The sequence below is a fragment of the Schistocerca serialis genome, chromosome 4, assembly GCF_023864345.2.
Source record: "Schistocerca serialis cubense isolate TAMUIC-IGC-003099 chromosome 4, iqSchSeri2.2, whole genome shotgun sequence".
Taxonomy (NCBI): domain Eukaryota; kingdom Metazoa; phylum Arthropoda; class Insecta; order Orthoptera; family Acrididae; genus Schistocerca; species Schistocerca serialis.
The window spans coordinates 70,578,399-70,596,431 of NC_064641.1; the positions used below are offsets into that span (position 1 = coordinate 70,578,399).

General features: G+C 42.0%; 1 protein-coding gene across 1 annotated transcript; it reads right to left on the minus strand.

Moving 5' to 3' along the window:
- Positions 1–3,067: 3,067 nt before the first annotated feature.
- Positions 3,068–17,545, minus strand: LOC126474240 (trypsin alpha-3-like). Its single transcript, XM_050101704.1, has 2 exons — positions 17,177–17,545; positions 3,068–3,436 (listed from the first exon to the last, which is right to left on the minus strand). The coding sequence occupies exons 1-2, from the start codon at positions 17,543–17,545 to the stop codon at positions 3,068–3,070; spliced, it is 738 nt and encodes a 245-aa protein (XP_049957661.1).
- Between the last annotated feature and the right edge of the window lie 488 nt (positions 17,546–18,033).

Here is an 18,033-nt window from a genome sequence, read left to right on the forward strand (position 1 = left end):
AATTTCATCTTGTGTTTGAGCCAGTTTTCACCACTTTCCACTCTTCACAATTTGATGGCATGTCTAATATAAAATAATTTTCCTTATTTTTTGAAATTTTAGTTTATCAGTATTATTAACACACTTACATCTTACTATTAATAAATTCTCATTCTTTTTATGTTGCAGATTAATGATGGCCAAGTGATAGTAATGAAGGTCCACCAACAGCATCAGCAAAAGTCAACAGAGAAACTTGTTCGTTCTTTCCAAACACTAAAAAACGAAACTAAACAAAGGCTTGTAAATGCCATGAAGGATATGAAACATTTACAGCCAGCAGTTTGTGACAATGAGGATAATGTAGAAACTTCTGATCCATTTGGCAATAATGTTGCCAAATAGTTAAAAATGTTGCCAGAATGTGCACTTATGACAGGAACTACAACCAAAATCTTCTGACGGATTTTAGTCTTCAGGATTTCCTTGAAAACAAGCAACATTCCGAATTAAGACTAGCCTACAGCACCCAATACGAATCGCCAAGTGAACCACTGCAGCAATTACCACAATGTACGCGAGGATAGGTTGAAAATTAATGCACACACGCTTGTAGAACAGGACAAAAAAAAAAAAAAAAAAAAAAAAAAAAAAAAAAATAAAATAGGAAGATCGGACAAAAAGTACATTAACAAAGAGTTGTTAAGCATCAAAATCATACATCTATTTTTCAACATAGTCAACTTTAAGACTAACGTATTTTGATTTACAGTATCCTGGTAGGTACGGGAAAGTTGCAACACAGTTTAACACTCTCTTCAATTTTTCATGCACCTCCAAGGAATATCAACGACTCGAACATAATATACTGCACTAATGTAAAAACTGGCTAACTCTTTTCGAAATAGTTTGTTGTTCGGTTGGTTGAATGTCATAGTCTGGACTGGATATCAGCCTCACATAATGGCTAATCACTTGTCTGATGTATAGTCAACATTTAATAAATTCCGGTTGTAACGCCAAGTTATTGGAATACTGATTTAGTAGACACTGGCATTGAATTAAGAATTAAGACGGTTCCATGTAATTGGGAGTTCGACGATTCCTACAAAGCAGATCTGTATTTTATTCGAAATATACACATTGACCGAACTTTGGCAAGTTCCTGTTTAAGGTAAGCACTACACATATAAGAACTGCCTTTCAAAGACAGCACTCTGATTTTCGAGAACACTCAAGCATATATTTGCATCTTGTAATGTACAATATCATTGCAGCAAATGCAGTACGTAGAGTAAAAGAAATAATCCTCATAACACAATTATTCACAAATTTTCTCTGACCTCATGGCTAGGAATCGCAAAGTAACTGAATGAAGGAAACTTAGAATTACCGTCACTGGAGTTGGATTTTGCTCGGGGTGCATACCGATCAGGATGGAGATCGTTGCAATTCATGTAGTTTTCATTGTTAATCGAATTTTCGATTACAGTTTTGTGGTTACAGATGGTACAAGAAACGATCATTATCCGACAGCACTTCCGAAAACTAATCGATAAAACGTACTAGTATGTACAAGGCTGCAAATCGTGCAAGTACTCAGCGAATGTGCAAGATTTATTTGCCGCACCACCGATTGCAGAAAATTTACTTCTGTCCACCAGTAACAAAGCTGTAGCGCCGAGGCACGAATTATAAATTTGAAAAAGAAAGTTTACGATGTGTTTCTTTTATCTGGCTTGTGTATAGGATCCAGAACGCAGGGTGAAAGGAACATTGTAAGGTCGCGTAGAAACCGTAGCGCTGATGAGCTTTGAGGCCACAATTCAGCAATATGTACTTGTTTATATATACAGTTTGAAGATAACGTGCAGTAAAATTTTATTTTAGTAATATAAGCACTAGATTTCCTTTTACAAATAATTAGTGTCTGAATGTTAAAACTGAAATAAAGTGAATGGACCACTACCTACTTAGGCTGCGTATATGCTCAAACTGACAGCATGAACATGTTTCTCTCAGTATTGTTTTCCCTGCACAGGAAGAATAACACAGCAGCTGTTCCAGAGTTTTATTAACGTTCGGGTTCTTGGCAGACAGAACAGACATTTACTCCCTTTCGGAAGCACGACTTATACAGGTTGTAAAACTAACAGTCGGTTACTAAGGAATGCATTAAAAGCAAAATGGATCACATTATGAACTTCTGAAATTAGTCTTCTCAACAGAAACATGTTTCGCAAATCACTAGGAGTATGGTATACAGTAAAACGTCGTGATACAACATGTAGCGAATAACTGATCAGAGTTTTGCTTAGGGTGGAAGCTGGAAACCCGAAAGTGCATATTTAAGTGGATTAAATGTTGAAGTCTGCGTGGTGACTTTGAAGAATGTGGTGGAACATGGCAGAGAAACCTACTGTAAGGTTATTGAGCTTAAATTTAGAGGAAAGAAAGTAAAACAAGATATCAAATGATACACTAAGTAAATTTTCAGTAAGCGTAATTTAAACGAATTTTAGTTGATAGACTTCATCAATTAGCGGGATACGTCGTTTGTTGCAAGGGGTGATCAACAAAAGATGTGTTACCAGTGTAAAGCAACCATTCACTGTCCAGAATAGTGTAACGCATGATCGTAACATGTAGAAAAAAAAAAAAACAGTTATGGCGATGTGTAAGACATAAAAATGGGGGATACTGAAGTAGAACTACGACGAATATATTCTTCAAACGTTCCAAAACAATTTTGGGTCCATATTCATTTCTTTCCAGTCCTACAGAATCTTGCGGACGTAGTCGCCAACAGCAATTTTCGGTTCGATACAGGTTACAGCCAATTATCCTCTACAAAGTGAGCATTGCAAATGCGAGGTGTCGACAGCACGGAACCCGTAGCGTAAGCCACACGTGCTTTATGTGTATAAACCACCTTTTTGTGGCTTGTCTACAGCAATCTCAGCATCGATGCCACTCCAAGTCACGTAACTCCCTACATGTTTATTGTGGACACACTGAAGACCATATTCGTAATATGGAAGTACGCCTGGTGCTCGAAAGCGACTGCCATGTGGACCGCATTGCACAGTTACTTGATGCGGGCTTTTTGGGTGATCCACTTGCGTAGCGAAACCACGTCCGCATAGACGCCCGGATAGCCAGGTCGCGCGCAGCCCTTGCCGAAGGAGACGACTCCGACGAGTTTCTTGCCGTGGACGAGGGGGCCGCCGCTGTCGCCCTGGCACGAGTCCTTGCCGCCAGCGGGCACCCCGGCGCACATCATGACGTTCGTCAGCCCCACGCTGGGGTAACACATCCGGCACTTGTACACGGATACCACCTTCACAGTGGTGGCGAGCAGGAAGTTCGATGTGCTGCCCCCCTCCGACGTCGCCCCCCACCCAGACACCAGCACTGAAGCACCTTCCTGCGGACGGGAGGTCGCCAGACGCACTATCTGTAAGAAAAACAGGAAGTCAGCAACAGCAGAAAATTAAGTTTGAGGCATTTAGTGTGTTTCACCAAGTAAATGTTCCACAGCATTACTTTTTTATTATAACACATTTCTCAGTTAAAACCTCATTCTGAAAAGCTCTTGTCAATAGTTGACCGTTTATTTCCATCTAAGAAACTGCTACCTTTGCTTAAAATGCTACTGCGTGGAAATGAGGTTTAGCGCGTTTTTCAATGTGTTTACTGATTGGTTCTAATCTAACCCTACCTGGACGAGCTAAGAGACAGTACGGAAATTATAAGCATAAATACACTATGTGATAAAAAGTATCTGGGCACCTGGCAGAAAATGACTTACAATTTCGTGGCGTCCTCCATCGGTTGTGCTGAAATTCAATACGGTGTTGGCCCCCCTTAGCCTTGATCACAGCTTCCACTCTCACAGGCATACATACTATCAGGTGCTGGAGGGTTTCTTGGAGAATGGCAGCCTAGTCTTCACAGAGTGCTGGATTGAGGAGAGGTGAGGCCTGTGACGAAGTCGGCGTTCCAAAATGGTTCAAATGGCTCTGAGCACTATGGGACTTAACATCTATGGTCATCAGTCCCCTAGAACTTAGAACTACTTAAACCTAACTAACCTAAGGACAGCACACAACACCCTGTCATCACGAGGCAGAGAAAATCCCTGACGCCGCCGGGAATCGAACCTGGGAAGGCGTTCCAAAACATCCCAAAGGTGTTCTATAGGATTCATGTCAGGACTCTGTGCAGGCCAGTCCATTACAGGGATGTTATTGTCGTATAACCACTCCGCCACAGGAAGTGCATATGAACAGGTGCTCGATCGTGTTGAAAGATGCAGTCGCCATCCCTGAATTGCTCTTCAACAGTGGAAAGGGGGAAGGTGCATAAAACATCAATGTAGGCCTGCTGCTGTGATAGCGCCACGAAAAACAACAAGGAGTGCAAGCTCCCTCCATGAAAAACACGACCACACCATAACACCATCGCCTCCGAATTTTACTGTTGGAACACGCTGACAGATGACGTTCACCGGGCATTCGCCATACCCACACCCTGCCATCGGATCGCCACATTGTGTACCGTGATTAGTCACTCCACACAACGTTTTTCCACTGTTCAATCGTCAATTGTTTACGCTCCTTACACCACGGTAGGCATCGTTTGGCATTTAACAGGGTGATGTGTGGCTTATGAGCAGCTGCTTGACCATAAAGCCAAGTTTTATCACCTCCTACCTAATTGTCGTGGTACTTGCAGTGGATCCTGATGCAGTTTGTAATTTCTTTGTGATGGTCTGGATAGGTGTCTGCCTTTTACACATTACAACACTCTTAAACTGTTGGCGGTCTCTGTCAGTCAACAGTCGAGGTCAGCCTGTACGCTGTTCTGCTGTATGTGTCCTTTCAAGTTTCCACTTCACTATCACATCAGAAACAGTGGACCTACGGATGCTTAGGACTATGGATATCTCGTGTACAGACGTATGACACAAGTGACACCCAATCACTTGACCACGTTCGAAGTCCATGAGTTCCACGGAGCGCCCCATTCTGCTCTCTCACGATGTCTAATAACTACTGAGTTCGTTGATATGGAGTACCTGGCAGGAGGTGGCAGCACAATGCACCTACTATGAAAAACGTATGTTTTTGGGGGTGTCCGGATACTTCTGATCAGATAGTGTATTAAACCGTGGGGGGTAGAGACTATGTTATTCGTTGACAACGTATTCCATCTGTAGTTCACCAAAAAGGAGGTAATTAGATGTAACATTACAGTGCCTGTATTGTTTAGAAGTGTTGGTCCGGACAAACATGCACTGAATCGCACTTCTTAACAAGACAGTCACTTCAATATCGCATTTATCTGCCGTTACCAGGTAGTGACTTTCAGATAAAATGAAATGTCCTCCCATTGCACGGAAATTACATAGTGCGTGATACACATGTAGGGAATAGCTGATCAGCGTTTTGCTTAGGGTGGAAGCTGGAAACCTAAAAGTGCATATTTAAATGGATTAAATGTTGAAGCCTGCGTGGTAACTTTGAAGAATGCGCTGGAACATGGTAGAGAAACAACCGTAAAGCTACTGAGCTTAAATTTAGAGGAAAGAAAGTAAAACAAGATGTCAAATGATACACTAAGTAAACTAAATTTTTCCGTAAGCGTAATTTAAACGAATTTTAGTTGATAGACTTTATCAATTAGCGGGATACGTCGTTTGTTGCAAGGGGGCGATCAACAAAAGTTGTGTTACCAGTACAAAGCAACCATTCACTGTCTAGAATAGCGTAACGCATTATCGTAAGTTGTAGAGAAAAACAAACAAACAAACAGTTATGGCGATGTGTAAGACATAGAAGTGAGGGATACTAAAGTAGAACGCATCAACGACGATATGAAAGTTTGTGACTGACTGTGAGTCGTACAGAGAAAACAAAGCGGCTAAGGTGAACGTTCGCGTAAAACAGGAAATCCGGGTTTAGTCCTGGTCCGGCACAAATTTTCACTGTCGTCATTCCGTTGTACAGCCGACGGTTGTACATATTCGCATTCATATATTGCATGTAACACAGACATGTAACGGAGTATTACAGAAGCAATAAAATGAATTATAATTAAAAAAATATACATATGCCGGTCTAAATGTGGAGCACAGCCATACTGTAATGTTAATTGTTCGTGCCGTAAAGGAAACTCAACAAGTATTGCGTTAACAAGGGACAGCAATAGTCTCCTCAGCATATAATTTTTCCTGCGAGAGTTTGATCGGAGGTTCCCAATGTGGCACCTATCCGGGCGTCTCTAGTTAACAATGTAGGAAACGGCTAGAGCAAGTGCTGTGGGTAATAGAAAAGTCGCTGACCACGAAGCGTCACGCACGCGCCTCCTTTCTTGCAAGCCACTATAACTGGTAAACACATCATGAAAGCCGCAGCCAAGCACGAGAGAACTGCTTAAAGTCGAAGGCTGACTTGCAAGGCGGAAACTAAAAATGTTCTGCAACACCCTACGTGTCAGTCCTGTAGATGGCGTGCAGATGAAAGGTAATGCCGTCATCAAATTGAAGGTTGGCGTCAAATCTATAGTTCTTTACTAGGCACAGTGCTGTTGGAAATGGTTGCCAATTTCTTTTCTCCGACCTTTGAAGTGACTTACCTAACCACTTAGAAGAGGACGTGCTGTTTAATGTGGACACCAAAAATGGTGGAAATGACATTTATCATTTGAAAGAATCGATTAGACAGATAAAAATCTTACGACTACCGGGAATCGAAACTCGAACGTTTGGATTCGTTGTCTGTCACTCAACCACTGTACCATCAAATCTGTCAAATAACTTTCCCTATCTGAGTCGGACGGGATGAAAATGTAATAAGATTTTCGTCGGATTATAGAGTAATAAAATAAATTTCTGTAAGTTTTTGGGGCTTTGAACTTCATACTATTGAGTATTATAGGTGATTTTTTTTCCGTTCCTGACCACATCTGGGGAGCGTTCGTATTCTTTCTATGGGAAAGTGAATACAGTTTGAATAAGTTTTGTAGGGAAAGCTATTGTGCTTCGTTTGTTTACTGGTTCGTTGGAATGGAATGGCATCGGCTGAACGATTATATTTTAGAGGAGGGTAGTTGTACTTAGTTTTCAAGTAGAAGTCATTCCAAGTCTACTGATAGGAACAGTACCTTTGAATTCCAATAATCTGTTGTAGGATCTTTATACCATGGCCTGAAGTTTTCTTTTCCTCCGTTTCTCTTCAGAAATAAAGCTTGGCAAGTGCACTACATTTCATGTCGGCATTCCATAGTAGGGCGTGGGTACCACTTTCTGGGGCCTGACGGCGGTGAAATTGATTGAAATCATTCTATAGCGTTGCCAAACAGTACTATTCTCCGTTCCACTACGACCTCATCGAATATCGGACCAGCTCTGCGACTGGATTCAAGGCTTCCTTGGAGATAGAACACAAGTCACTCTTAACGGGACAAAGTCGACACTTGTAAAGATAATATCCATGGTACCCCAAGAAAATGTGATAGGTCCGTTACTGTTTACAGTGTACATGAATGATTAAGTAGAAAGCATCAGAAGCTTTTTAAGAGTGTTCACAGATAATGTGGTTGTCTGTAAGAAAGCAGCAATGCCAGAAAACAGTGCTTCGCTAGTATTAGTCTTCGTCGTAAAAAAGAGGAATTTTGTTAAAATTCAGTAAAGGCGCGGTTGGGCGATGAAGTCTGGGGCCGCTGGCGGTGTGTAGTGATAGTCGGCAGCTAGTAGGCCAGACAGAGTAAACATGACGCGGAGCTGTGTTGGCGTTATTGCACGCACGATGTGTTTTGAGTGGTGCAACAACGAGGCAGGAATCCTTTTTAAATCCTTTTCAATTTCGAAAATAAAGTATTTTCAACTTTTTAACATTTGAAATTTCAAATATTTGAAAATGTGACTTTTTTCTATGTAAATTGAAGCAAAACAAAATGAACATGAATGGTAGTGTTGAAAATCTAGCAAGTGAACTTAACAGTTATAGTAATGGCTGTACACAAATGTATACTAAATTAACAGAGCTGAAAAGAAACATATCTTAGAATATTACAAAAGCTATTTTGAACTAAATATAGTGAAAAAGTTTTATTACTCTTCCAGATCATCATACTAAAATCTTTTCATAAGATGAAGATAAATTACTGGAAATCATTAGATTAAATTTTATTTATCGAGGTAAAAAACAAAATCTAGATTAATCAGCTCATGTTACTGAATTTGAATAAATATTAGAATATTTGCATTTTTTAAATTTTGGTTTTTGAATACTGAAGTTTATTTTAAAAAATTATTTTTTATTAAAATGAAAATTTCGTTCATGGATATAGATAAATTTTTAAATGGGGAAAGGACAAAGCTAAAATCTTTATTTATATTAGGACATTTGATAAAAAATGTTCTCTTTGTTCCAGAAATGGCATGCATATATTACCATGACTTGTCAGCAGGTTCCGTTGGAGGGGCTGGTGGCATGAGGCATTCTGTCACCACAGTTTCTTGAGAGTTACAAGCCCTTGTACACTGTTAGCAATGGTACTGTCGAATGAGCCTACCATAAGCACCTATTGTAGGGTATTTCACAGATACTATCGAGAGCTTCTGTTCCAGCTAACAAAGAACAAGGTCCTCAGAGACAAAGTAACAGCTCTAATTGGACATGGATGGAGCTGGAAATCAATCATTTCAGAATTCCTCTTACATTATTTCGGAAAACATAGAACTGTGTGTTTGTCCAGAGATCTGAGTCAAGTTCCTCTCAAAGGTATCTAGTACTTTAAGCACAGCACCGTCGAGAGCCGATATTAATCTACAGGGTGATTCAAAAAGAATACCACAACTTTAGGAATTTAAAACTCTGCAACGACAAAAGGCAGAGCTAAGTACTATCTGTCGGCGAATTAAGGGAGCTATAAAGTTTCATTTAGTTGTACATTTGTTCGCTTGAGGCGCTGTTGACTAGGCGTCAGCGTCAGTTGATGCTAAGATGGCGATCGCTCAACAGAAAGCTTTTTGTGTTATTGAGTACGGCAGAAGTGAATCGACGACAGTTGTTCAGCGTGCATTTCGAACGAAGTATGGTGTTAAACCTCCTGATAGGTGGTGTATTAAACGTTGGTATAAACAGTTTACAGAGAATGGGTGTTTGTGCAAAGGGAAAAGTTCTGGACGGCCGAGAACGAGTGATGAAAATGTAGCACGCATCCAGCAAGCATTTGTTCGCAGCCCAGGAAAATCGACTCGCAGAGAGCTGCAAATTCCACAATCAACTGTATGGAGAGTCCTACGAAAAAGGTTAGTTATGAAACCTTATCGTCTGAAATTGGTTCAAGCACTGTCTGCAGCTGATAAGATTAAAAGAATCGATTTCTGTGATTTTATCCTTGCTCAAATGGAAACAGATGAATCTTTCGTTTCAAAGATTGTGTTTAGTGATGAAGCAACTTTCCACACTAACGGGAAAGTCAACCGTCACAATGTCTGTATATGGGGCACTGAGAATCTGCGGGAAACAACTCAGTATGAACGTGACTCGCCTAAGGTGAACGTTTTCTGTGCCATTTCAGCCAATAAAGTTTTTGGTCCCTTTTTCTTCGAAGGTGCTACTGTAACTGGACTACAGTATCTGGAGATGTTAGAGAATTGGCTGTTCCCTCAGCTCGAACAAGAAGCACAACAATTCATATTTCAGCAGGATGTAGCGCCACCACATTGGCACTTATCTGTCCGTAACTACCTGAACGTCAACTACCCGAGGCGGTGGATCGGCCGCCAGGCAGCCCGTGACAGAGCACTTCATCACTGGCCTCCAAGAAGCCCTGATCTTACCCCCTGCGATTTTTTCTTATGGGGGTATGTTAAGGATATGGTGTTTCGGCCACCTCTCCCAGCCACCATTGATGATTTGAAACGAGAAATAACAGCAGCTATCCAAACTGTTACGCCTGATATGCTACAGAGAGTGTGGAACGAGTTGGAGTATCGGGTTGATATTGCTCGTGTGTCTGGAGGGGGCCATATTGAACATCTCTGAACTTGTTTTTGAGTGAAAAAAAAACCTTTTTAAATACTCTTTGTAATGATGTATAACAGAAGGTTATATTATGTTTCTTTCATTAAATACACATTTTTAAAGTTGTGGTATTCTTTTTGAATCACCCTGTATTTTCACTGTTCCACTTTTCATCATGACAGGAGTCGACGAAGCTACAATTGGTCTATAAAGCAGTTCGATTCTTCATGCAGTGATGAGTCACAGCACGTGATACCTCCCCCTGTCTAACCTAGTGGTTGGTCTCCACAAATGTTCAAATGTGTTCGTGAATTCCTAAGCGACGAAACTGCTGAGGTCATCAGTGTCTATACTTACACACTACTTAAACTAACTTATGCTAACGACACACACACCCATACCCGAGGGAGCACTCGAACCTCCGGCGGAAGGGGCTGTGCAATCCCTGACATGGCGCCTGTAATGGTACTTGAATTACGTAACCATTACGGCACCTCATCTGAACCTCTCGATACCAGTAATATCCTACTGTGTTTCTGTAAAGTAGTTTACATATTTCAAAGACAACATTCAGATTTGATTTCATTAATGTAGAGGTACTTTGATACATCGATATGTTTGTATTGCAATGATATTATTCTTATGCGTATTCTTTCTTTTGTCACTATGATCTTTGACGTACTTGTAACTCTGATTTTTGGGCGCGTAAGCGATTATTAGTCAGTGAGAGTAGGACCTTGAAAAAGTCATGTCTTGGACGTCATGTGGAGAAGACGCATATTGTAGTCAGCTTATAAAATGTGAACTTCAACAGTGAGGAAGATGTTTTCAAGTATGTTTTGTATTGTGAAGTAATGTTTTGTGTGTTACGTGATATTGCAGCAAAAGTAATAAAAAGGAAGTGTAACTTATATTCGGAGTGCTGATTACTTTTTTACATCACCATTGTCCTGCAAAAGTGTAATCTTCAAGAATGGTTTGTGAAACACATCTATAAAACTTTTGAATATAGCAGAATAAAACCTAGGCCTCTTTGCATCCGAGCTTGGAATCATCACCACCTAGATTTTCGACGATTGAGCCATCATTTTACAACGAGACCAGCGTGGGAAACATTTAGTTTATTCATTATTACGTGAAATGTCTTTATTAACTGTGCTCTAATGACACCTGCCACATAATAACTTTGTTGTTGCCCGAAAATGCAGTATTTAGCAGCGTGAGCAACACTACAATCATTATTAAATTTTGACCTTTGTTGTGGTAGGGTTGTTAGACGCCTCAAACCACGTGGTCACTCGCGCAGTTGTGTCCACAATCAGCATTCCGTTTTTCTTTTGTAATTGCATTCAGCCACTCCATCAAACAGACAGTTTACTAGTACCCTTTTATAAATACACATTCATTTTAATTTTCTAATGTATCAGCACAACTCTTTTGTTTGCAATCTTCACAGATAATTTGTAATCTTGCTAGTGTAAAATATACATTGATCACCCAGAACATTATGACCAGCTAAGTAAAAGCCGGTATGACCACATCTATCACGGACGCATCGTAGCATGGAAGAATGAGGCCTTGGTAGGTCGCAGGAGAGAGCTAGCGCCATATCTGCACACACTAGTCTCCTAGTTGCCGTTAATTCCAGGGAGAGGGCGATGAGCTATGAACCACGTTGAGTCACATTGCAGATGTGTTCGATAGGTTTCAGATATGGCGGGTTTGGTAGCCAGCACAGCAACTGAAACTCGTCACTGTGTTCCTCAAAACCATCACATCCAGCCCTTGTGACATGGCGCATTATCTTGTTGAAAAATGCCACTGCCGCTGGGAAACATGATCGTCATGAAGGAGTATATGTGATCTGCAAGCAATGTACGATACTCCTTGGCCGTCATGGTGCCTTGCACGAGCCCCAATGGACCTATGGATGTCCATGTGAATATTCTGCAAAGCACAGTGGAGCCGTCGCCGGCTTGATTCGGTTCTGCAGTGCAGGTGTCAACGAGCTGTTCCCTTGGAAGACGACCAACTCGCGCGCTCCCATCGGCACGATGAAGAAGGTATTGGGAATCAGTAGGCCACGCAAAGCCCTGCCACTACGCCAATGTCTAGTACCGATGGTTACATGGCAACTTCTGTTATAGATGACGTGGTGTGGTGTTAACATTGACACATACATGGATCGTCGGCCAGAGGCACATTTTAGGCGTTTTCGGAGCACTGTGTGTTCACACACACTTTCACTCTTCCCAGCCTTAAAGTCTGATATTAGTCCTGCCACAGTTCGCGTCCTGTCCTGTTTTACCAGTCTGCCCACTCTATGACATCTGACATCTGTAATAAGGGGTGGCAGCACAACCCCATGACGTATGGACGTGGTTTTACCTTCGTTTCGCCTCATGTTGAAGACACTCACAAACAGTACTCCTCGAATATCCGAGAAGTCGTGCAGTATCCGAAATGCTAGTGCCGAGCCTCCGGCTCATCACAGTCTGCCACGCATAACCAGCACGCTCACGGATACTGGAGGCATGATGCGTGTGTCTAACTAGCAATCATTCCTCGCCAGGTGAAGCTGCTATCGCCTGGACGGATTTACATCGATAGTGTATGGCGGCGGTCATAACGTTCTGGCTGATCAGTGTGCACACAGTAACGCCATTCACGCCTGGGAGGCACCACAATCTTCGTTGTCGACAGAAACTTCGGTGGCTGGTAATTATTAGTTTTGACCAATAAAAAACAGAATGCAGGTCTCAGTGAAACATTTGATGGAATAGCATCTTCTCACACTCTGGTAACACTTTAAAATCGGGTGTTTCGGTAGGCCCTTTCCACAATGAAAGGACAAAGCATTTTGTATTAAAAAAAAAAAAAAAAAAAAAGAGGAGGATCGATTGGATTACAGTGCTTAAATATTCGAGCTGAACCCCAAATTTCATCTTTAGAGAGAAGGTAGAGTGTCAGGAAAAATAAGAATGATTGGACGGGCGCTCTGAGGGTACCGTACAAACTTAAGATGTATACAGACAATTCATCCATTTCGGTAATCAAGAATGTCGACGATCTTTGCCTGTCATCGACATTTATACTGGCAAGGTATCAATCCCAGGGATTCCAAAAGTTTGAGAACGTTTCTATTTCAAGCTTGAAGTCAGACAATAAATGAAAAAACGAATATTTTTTTCATGTGATATGATTACAAATCCACAGTTTTCGAATTTTTTCGTTTTGTTGTACAGTTCAACTTTCATTCTTGGCAAATTTTGATTCTAGATAAACGTGAAGTACCCTATAGTTTTTGATGAGTGAGTTTGCGAGTATCAAAATATGTGGTAATAATGGCTGTATCTTTTGATTGCATCGAGTTAAAAGCTTACGTTTTCTACACCGGCAAGAGACTGTTGAGCTTAGCATCTGGCACAAATTTCAGCTTGATACGTCTTAACAGTCGGACAGACAGAAAACAAAGTGATCTTATAAAGATTCAGTTTTTACCGCTTGAGGAACGGAACCCTAAAAACAAAACTGAAATATAAAATATGCTATCAGACAGTGGTAACTGTAAACCTGACTTGAGAAAGTAAACTGACTTCGTCTCCAGTGTATCAGGACACAGCGGAATAACTTGGCACTTAGTGTTCCGGTGGAAGGCGCCTTGGCAGCAGGATGGACGTATCAGCTACCAGGGAAGCACCTACGGCACGGGTCGCAACATTATCTGGCATGCATCTCCTTTCAAATGACGAGAACAAGTCGAGCTCACGGTCTTTCACAGACACGAACAAAACACTGCATGCGGAGTGCTAGCTTTCTCACGTGTTTGCCACTTCTGGATGAATGTTACGTGTTTCATGAGGCGGTAGGAGACCCACGTAGGAGTTGAAGGTTTATGAAATACGCACGCAAGTTTCAGAGGAAGGAGGGTACGCCAAAATAAGGGTACGCCAATCTGACCTCCCTGTCTCGCTCACAATGCAGAATCAGCTTTCCTTTCTGTTGGGGTTGACACACAGACAGCCTTCGTCAAGGAGGAACTTAAAGACGCCTCCAGTAGTCATACTTAAAAGCGAAAATCGAGGGACTTGTGATGCTACCAGTTGACATGATCACAACAACATTAATAGCTGCAGTAATGCGACGTAAAAGGGAAACAGAATTCTATCACTGCGGGAAACTGGAGTGCAATCGTCGCTGGAAGTAGGGAATAGAAAATAACTGAACGGTTCAGCCTTGACAAACGAAACGTCATGGGAATCAGATCAATAGATCCCTTTAGTTGGCACAAGTTAGCCGACAAGAACATCTCGAGATCGAGCAACACGTCGAAGATAACAAGTGATCAATAAATATTTAACTTTGAATATACTTACCTGACACAAAGTTTTCGGAGTCGAGTTAAGGACTTCATCAGTTACCCAGGAGCTGACATTTATAGTAAGCTTTACCTAATACCACTGAACTACCTTCTTTTTCTTCCTCTTCTTCTGTTTCCTTTTGCAAAAGAAGGCGTAACTTCCTCTCTTCAGCAGCCTTCTTCATCTCCATTTGTGAAGAACATCCTATCTCACTGATTATGTTTTTCTTTAAACGGGATGTTCTCGGTCGTCTTCTCGTTTTCTTCCCAACGATCTTGCTCTCGAAAATATTGTGTAAAAGAATATGATGTCTAATTAAGGGTGCAGTCAGTTTTGCTTTCTGTTGACCTATTACGAGTGCATTCAGTAATTCTTTCTTTTCTTCAATTTCTTGTAGAATTATCTCATTCGTATTTTGTGTAAATGTCCTTCACAACCATATTTCCGTAACTTCGGGGCGAGCATTCTCCTGCTTTGCTAACATTTAGGTGTCACGGCATTACGTGAGAACACTACATGTGGTGGTCTTTACAGACATTATCTTAGCGTGGAACCAGATGTGCTTATTAAATAGAATTCATATTCTAGAAGGCGCTCTTGGGCGGTGCCATTCTTCTCTTGTTTTCCTTGAGACGTGTATTGTTTTCCTGCATATTACTACACAGGTAGCGAAGTGCCAACTAAAAGTAAAGAAGTTTAAGAGGAAGCAGCTGAACTATTGGAACCTAAAAAAGCTGAAGGAATGAAACACGCAGCCTGACCACGTGACGAATACAGAAGGAAAGTTCAAGGTGGCACTAGCGTCAAAGATCAAACGGAATGGCCTTGAAAGAGCCGTGTTAAATACAACATAAAATGTTCTAGGACTGGAAAAAAAACATACAAAGAAGCAGCTATAGGTAATAGATGATACAATGGAATTCGTAAAGAAACAAATAAAACGAAAAATGTCGAAAGTCTACATGAATGTAGGAAAATTAGGGGACAATAGATAGTCAACACAAGTGACGCGCTAACGAAAAAATTAAAATAATATACCATAGACATCGTACACAAATAATAATCAACCATTGTATGAGGAACAGAACAAGAAGGACATCGAATAGAGATGATAAAAGTAAACTGGTAACAGAAGCAGAAAATAGGTAAGAAGATGGAAACAGTACTTGAAGAGGTTTCATAACTGCACAGAAAAAGTTTGACGGATTGAAAATGAGGACACAGTTTAAGAAGATTATAGGCGACATTCAACACTTATTTCTGAATTTCGAGACGTTTTGCACGATCTATGAAGGAATAAATGCTCAGATACTGATGACGTGACTGTTCAGTTTTTGCGAACATGAGCCAAAGAGCGGAACAAGAACTGTCCAAGCTCATGGTGAAATGTTTCAAAATTTGAAAGTTAAATCAGGTTTTTAAAAGGACATAATTTTTGCGCATCCAAAGAACTAAACGGCGAGGGGATGTAAAAGTGCGGTACAGCCAGCACAGTATCATATTCATCAGCAATGTGACAGTACCTGGTAAAATAAAATTTAAAAGAAAGAAAGAAGGGAAATCAAAAATAGATTAGGAGAAGACTAGTTTCGTTTTAGCAGTGCGTTCCAAGCAGAGAGTTGCCACTGAGTTTCTTTTGCTGGGAAACCACAGCATGACAGATATTCGTAGACGCTCCCGGAATGTGTACAGAGGCCCGGCACGCTGAGTCCTAGTGAGAAGTGTCTGTCATAATCACAGAAAGGTCGCGCAAAGCTGTCCGATGTTTCGCGTGCCGGCCGCCCGCACGCAGCTGTGACTCCTGCAGTGCTGGAACGTGCGGACAGTCTAATTCGAGGTGATCGGCGGATCACCGCCAAACACTTCGCTGCACAAGCGGACGTCTCTGTGGGCAGTAGTGACACAGGCGTCCATCAGCTGGGGTATTCTAGCATGTGCCGGCCAGGGTGGCCGGGCGGTTCTAGGCGCTACAGTCTGGCACCGCGCGACCGCTACGGTCGCAGGTTCGAATCCTGCCTCGGGCATGGATGTGTGTGATGTCCTTAGGTTAGTTAGGTTTAAGTAGTTCTACGTTCTAGGGGCTGATGACCTCAGAAGTTGAGTCCCGTAGTGCTCAGAGCCATTTGAACTCTAGCATGTGCGCCCGCTGGGTTCCTGGCTATCTAACAAAAGGACATAAAGGGCAACGAAGGACCGCCTGTGCTGAATTGCTTGCGCGTTACGAGACTGATCGTGGCATATTTTGCCAAATGTCGTCACAGGCGATGAAACATGAGTTCACCGCTTCGAACCGTAAACAAAACGGCAATCCACGGCGTGGCGTCACACTATCTCTCCTCCGAAGAAAAAGTTCAAAGCGCCACCCTCGGTCGGTAAAGTCATGGCGACGCTCTTCTAGGATTCGGAAGTGGTTATTCTTTCTGATGTCTTGCCTCATAGTGCGACGATCAAGTCTGAAGCGTATTCTCTTACCCTCAGGAAATTAAAGAAATGACTTCACCGCGTTCATCAGCACAAAAATGGAAACGAATTTCTCCTTCTGCATGACAGCGTAAGGCGTCAGACAAGTCTTCTCTCACAAAATTTTATTGAAAGGTTCTTCCTCGTCCACTCTATAGCTCGGATCTCCCACCTTCCGACTTCCATCTGCTTGGCCCAATGGGGTTGGTTGATGGGGAAGTTATTGATGCAACAAATGTGAGAAATGGATGTTTTTCTTCCTGTGAGTGAAGGTTATCTATCCAACTGTTTACCATTCTAATCGATAAGCTATACACAGGTAATTCTGTAACCCCATACCTTGACTTTCTCTCCCAGCTGAAACTCTCCTCGTATTTTCAAGACCGCCACGTCACAGTCGTACGCCAGCACGTTGTACTTCTCGTGTATCGTTTTCCTTACGACAGAGTATAGTTGGCCTTGTTCCAAGTTGGCGGTGCCGGCGCGAATCTGGTAACTGTATGTCACAAAGATGCAGTGGGCTGCGGTGAGCACCCATGACTTGCTGATGATGGAACCACCACAGTAGTGACTGCCTCCTTTCTGGACGGACACCTGCCACGGGACCTCTTCGATTGACACGTTGGTGCCGCCGACGATGCGCGGGACCTGAGCTGATGTCGACGCCGCGCCGATGAGCGCCAGAACCGCCACTAGAGGCGCCAGCATCGCGTCGACTCCTGCGCGGCCCTCTTGGCTGCCACCGTAGAATGTCAACTGAGCCCAAGCAGTCCCTCCGCTATCTCTTCCCGTCCTGCAGCCACTACTGTATGGATTAATGCTTTCAGGCTAAGGAACACGTGGCTTCATAGCTGATATTATTACTGCAGTAAAGAAGGGGAACTGCACATAACTTCTGGTGCTTGGGGTCCACATTCAAAACGATTTTTTGAGAACATAATCGTTCCACCATTGACATTATACTCACTGGCGAAAGCCAGTTGCGTAGTCTGCTTTCTTAAGGGGACTAGTACGTGAATATGTGTCAAAAAATCGATTTTTTATTTTTTGTCCAAAAAATTCTGTACCGAAGAGAGAGGAATTTAAATATTTCTACACACGTGATGAAGCCCAAAAGTTACTCATACAGCTGTGATAAAAACAGAATTCTGCTCTCACTTTCCTGTTTTTTGTGACTTTTTAGTCTCTAATGGCTT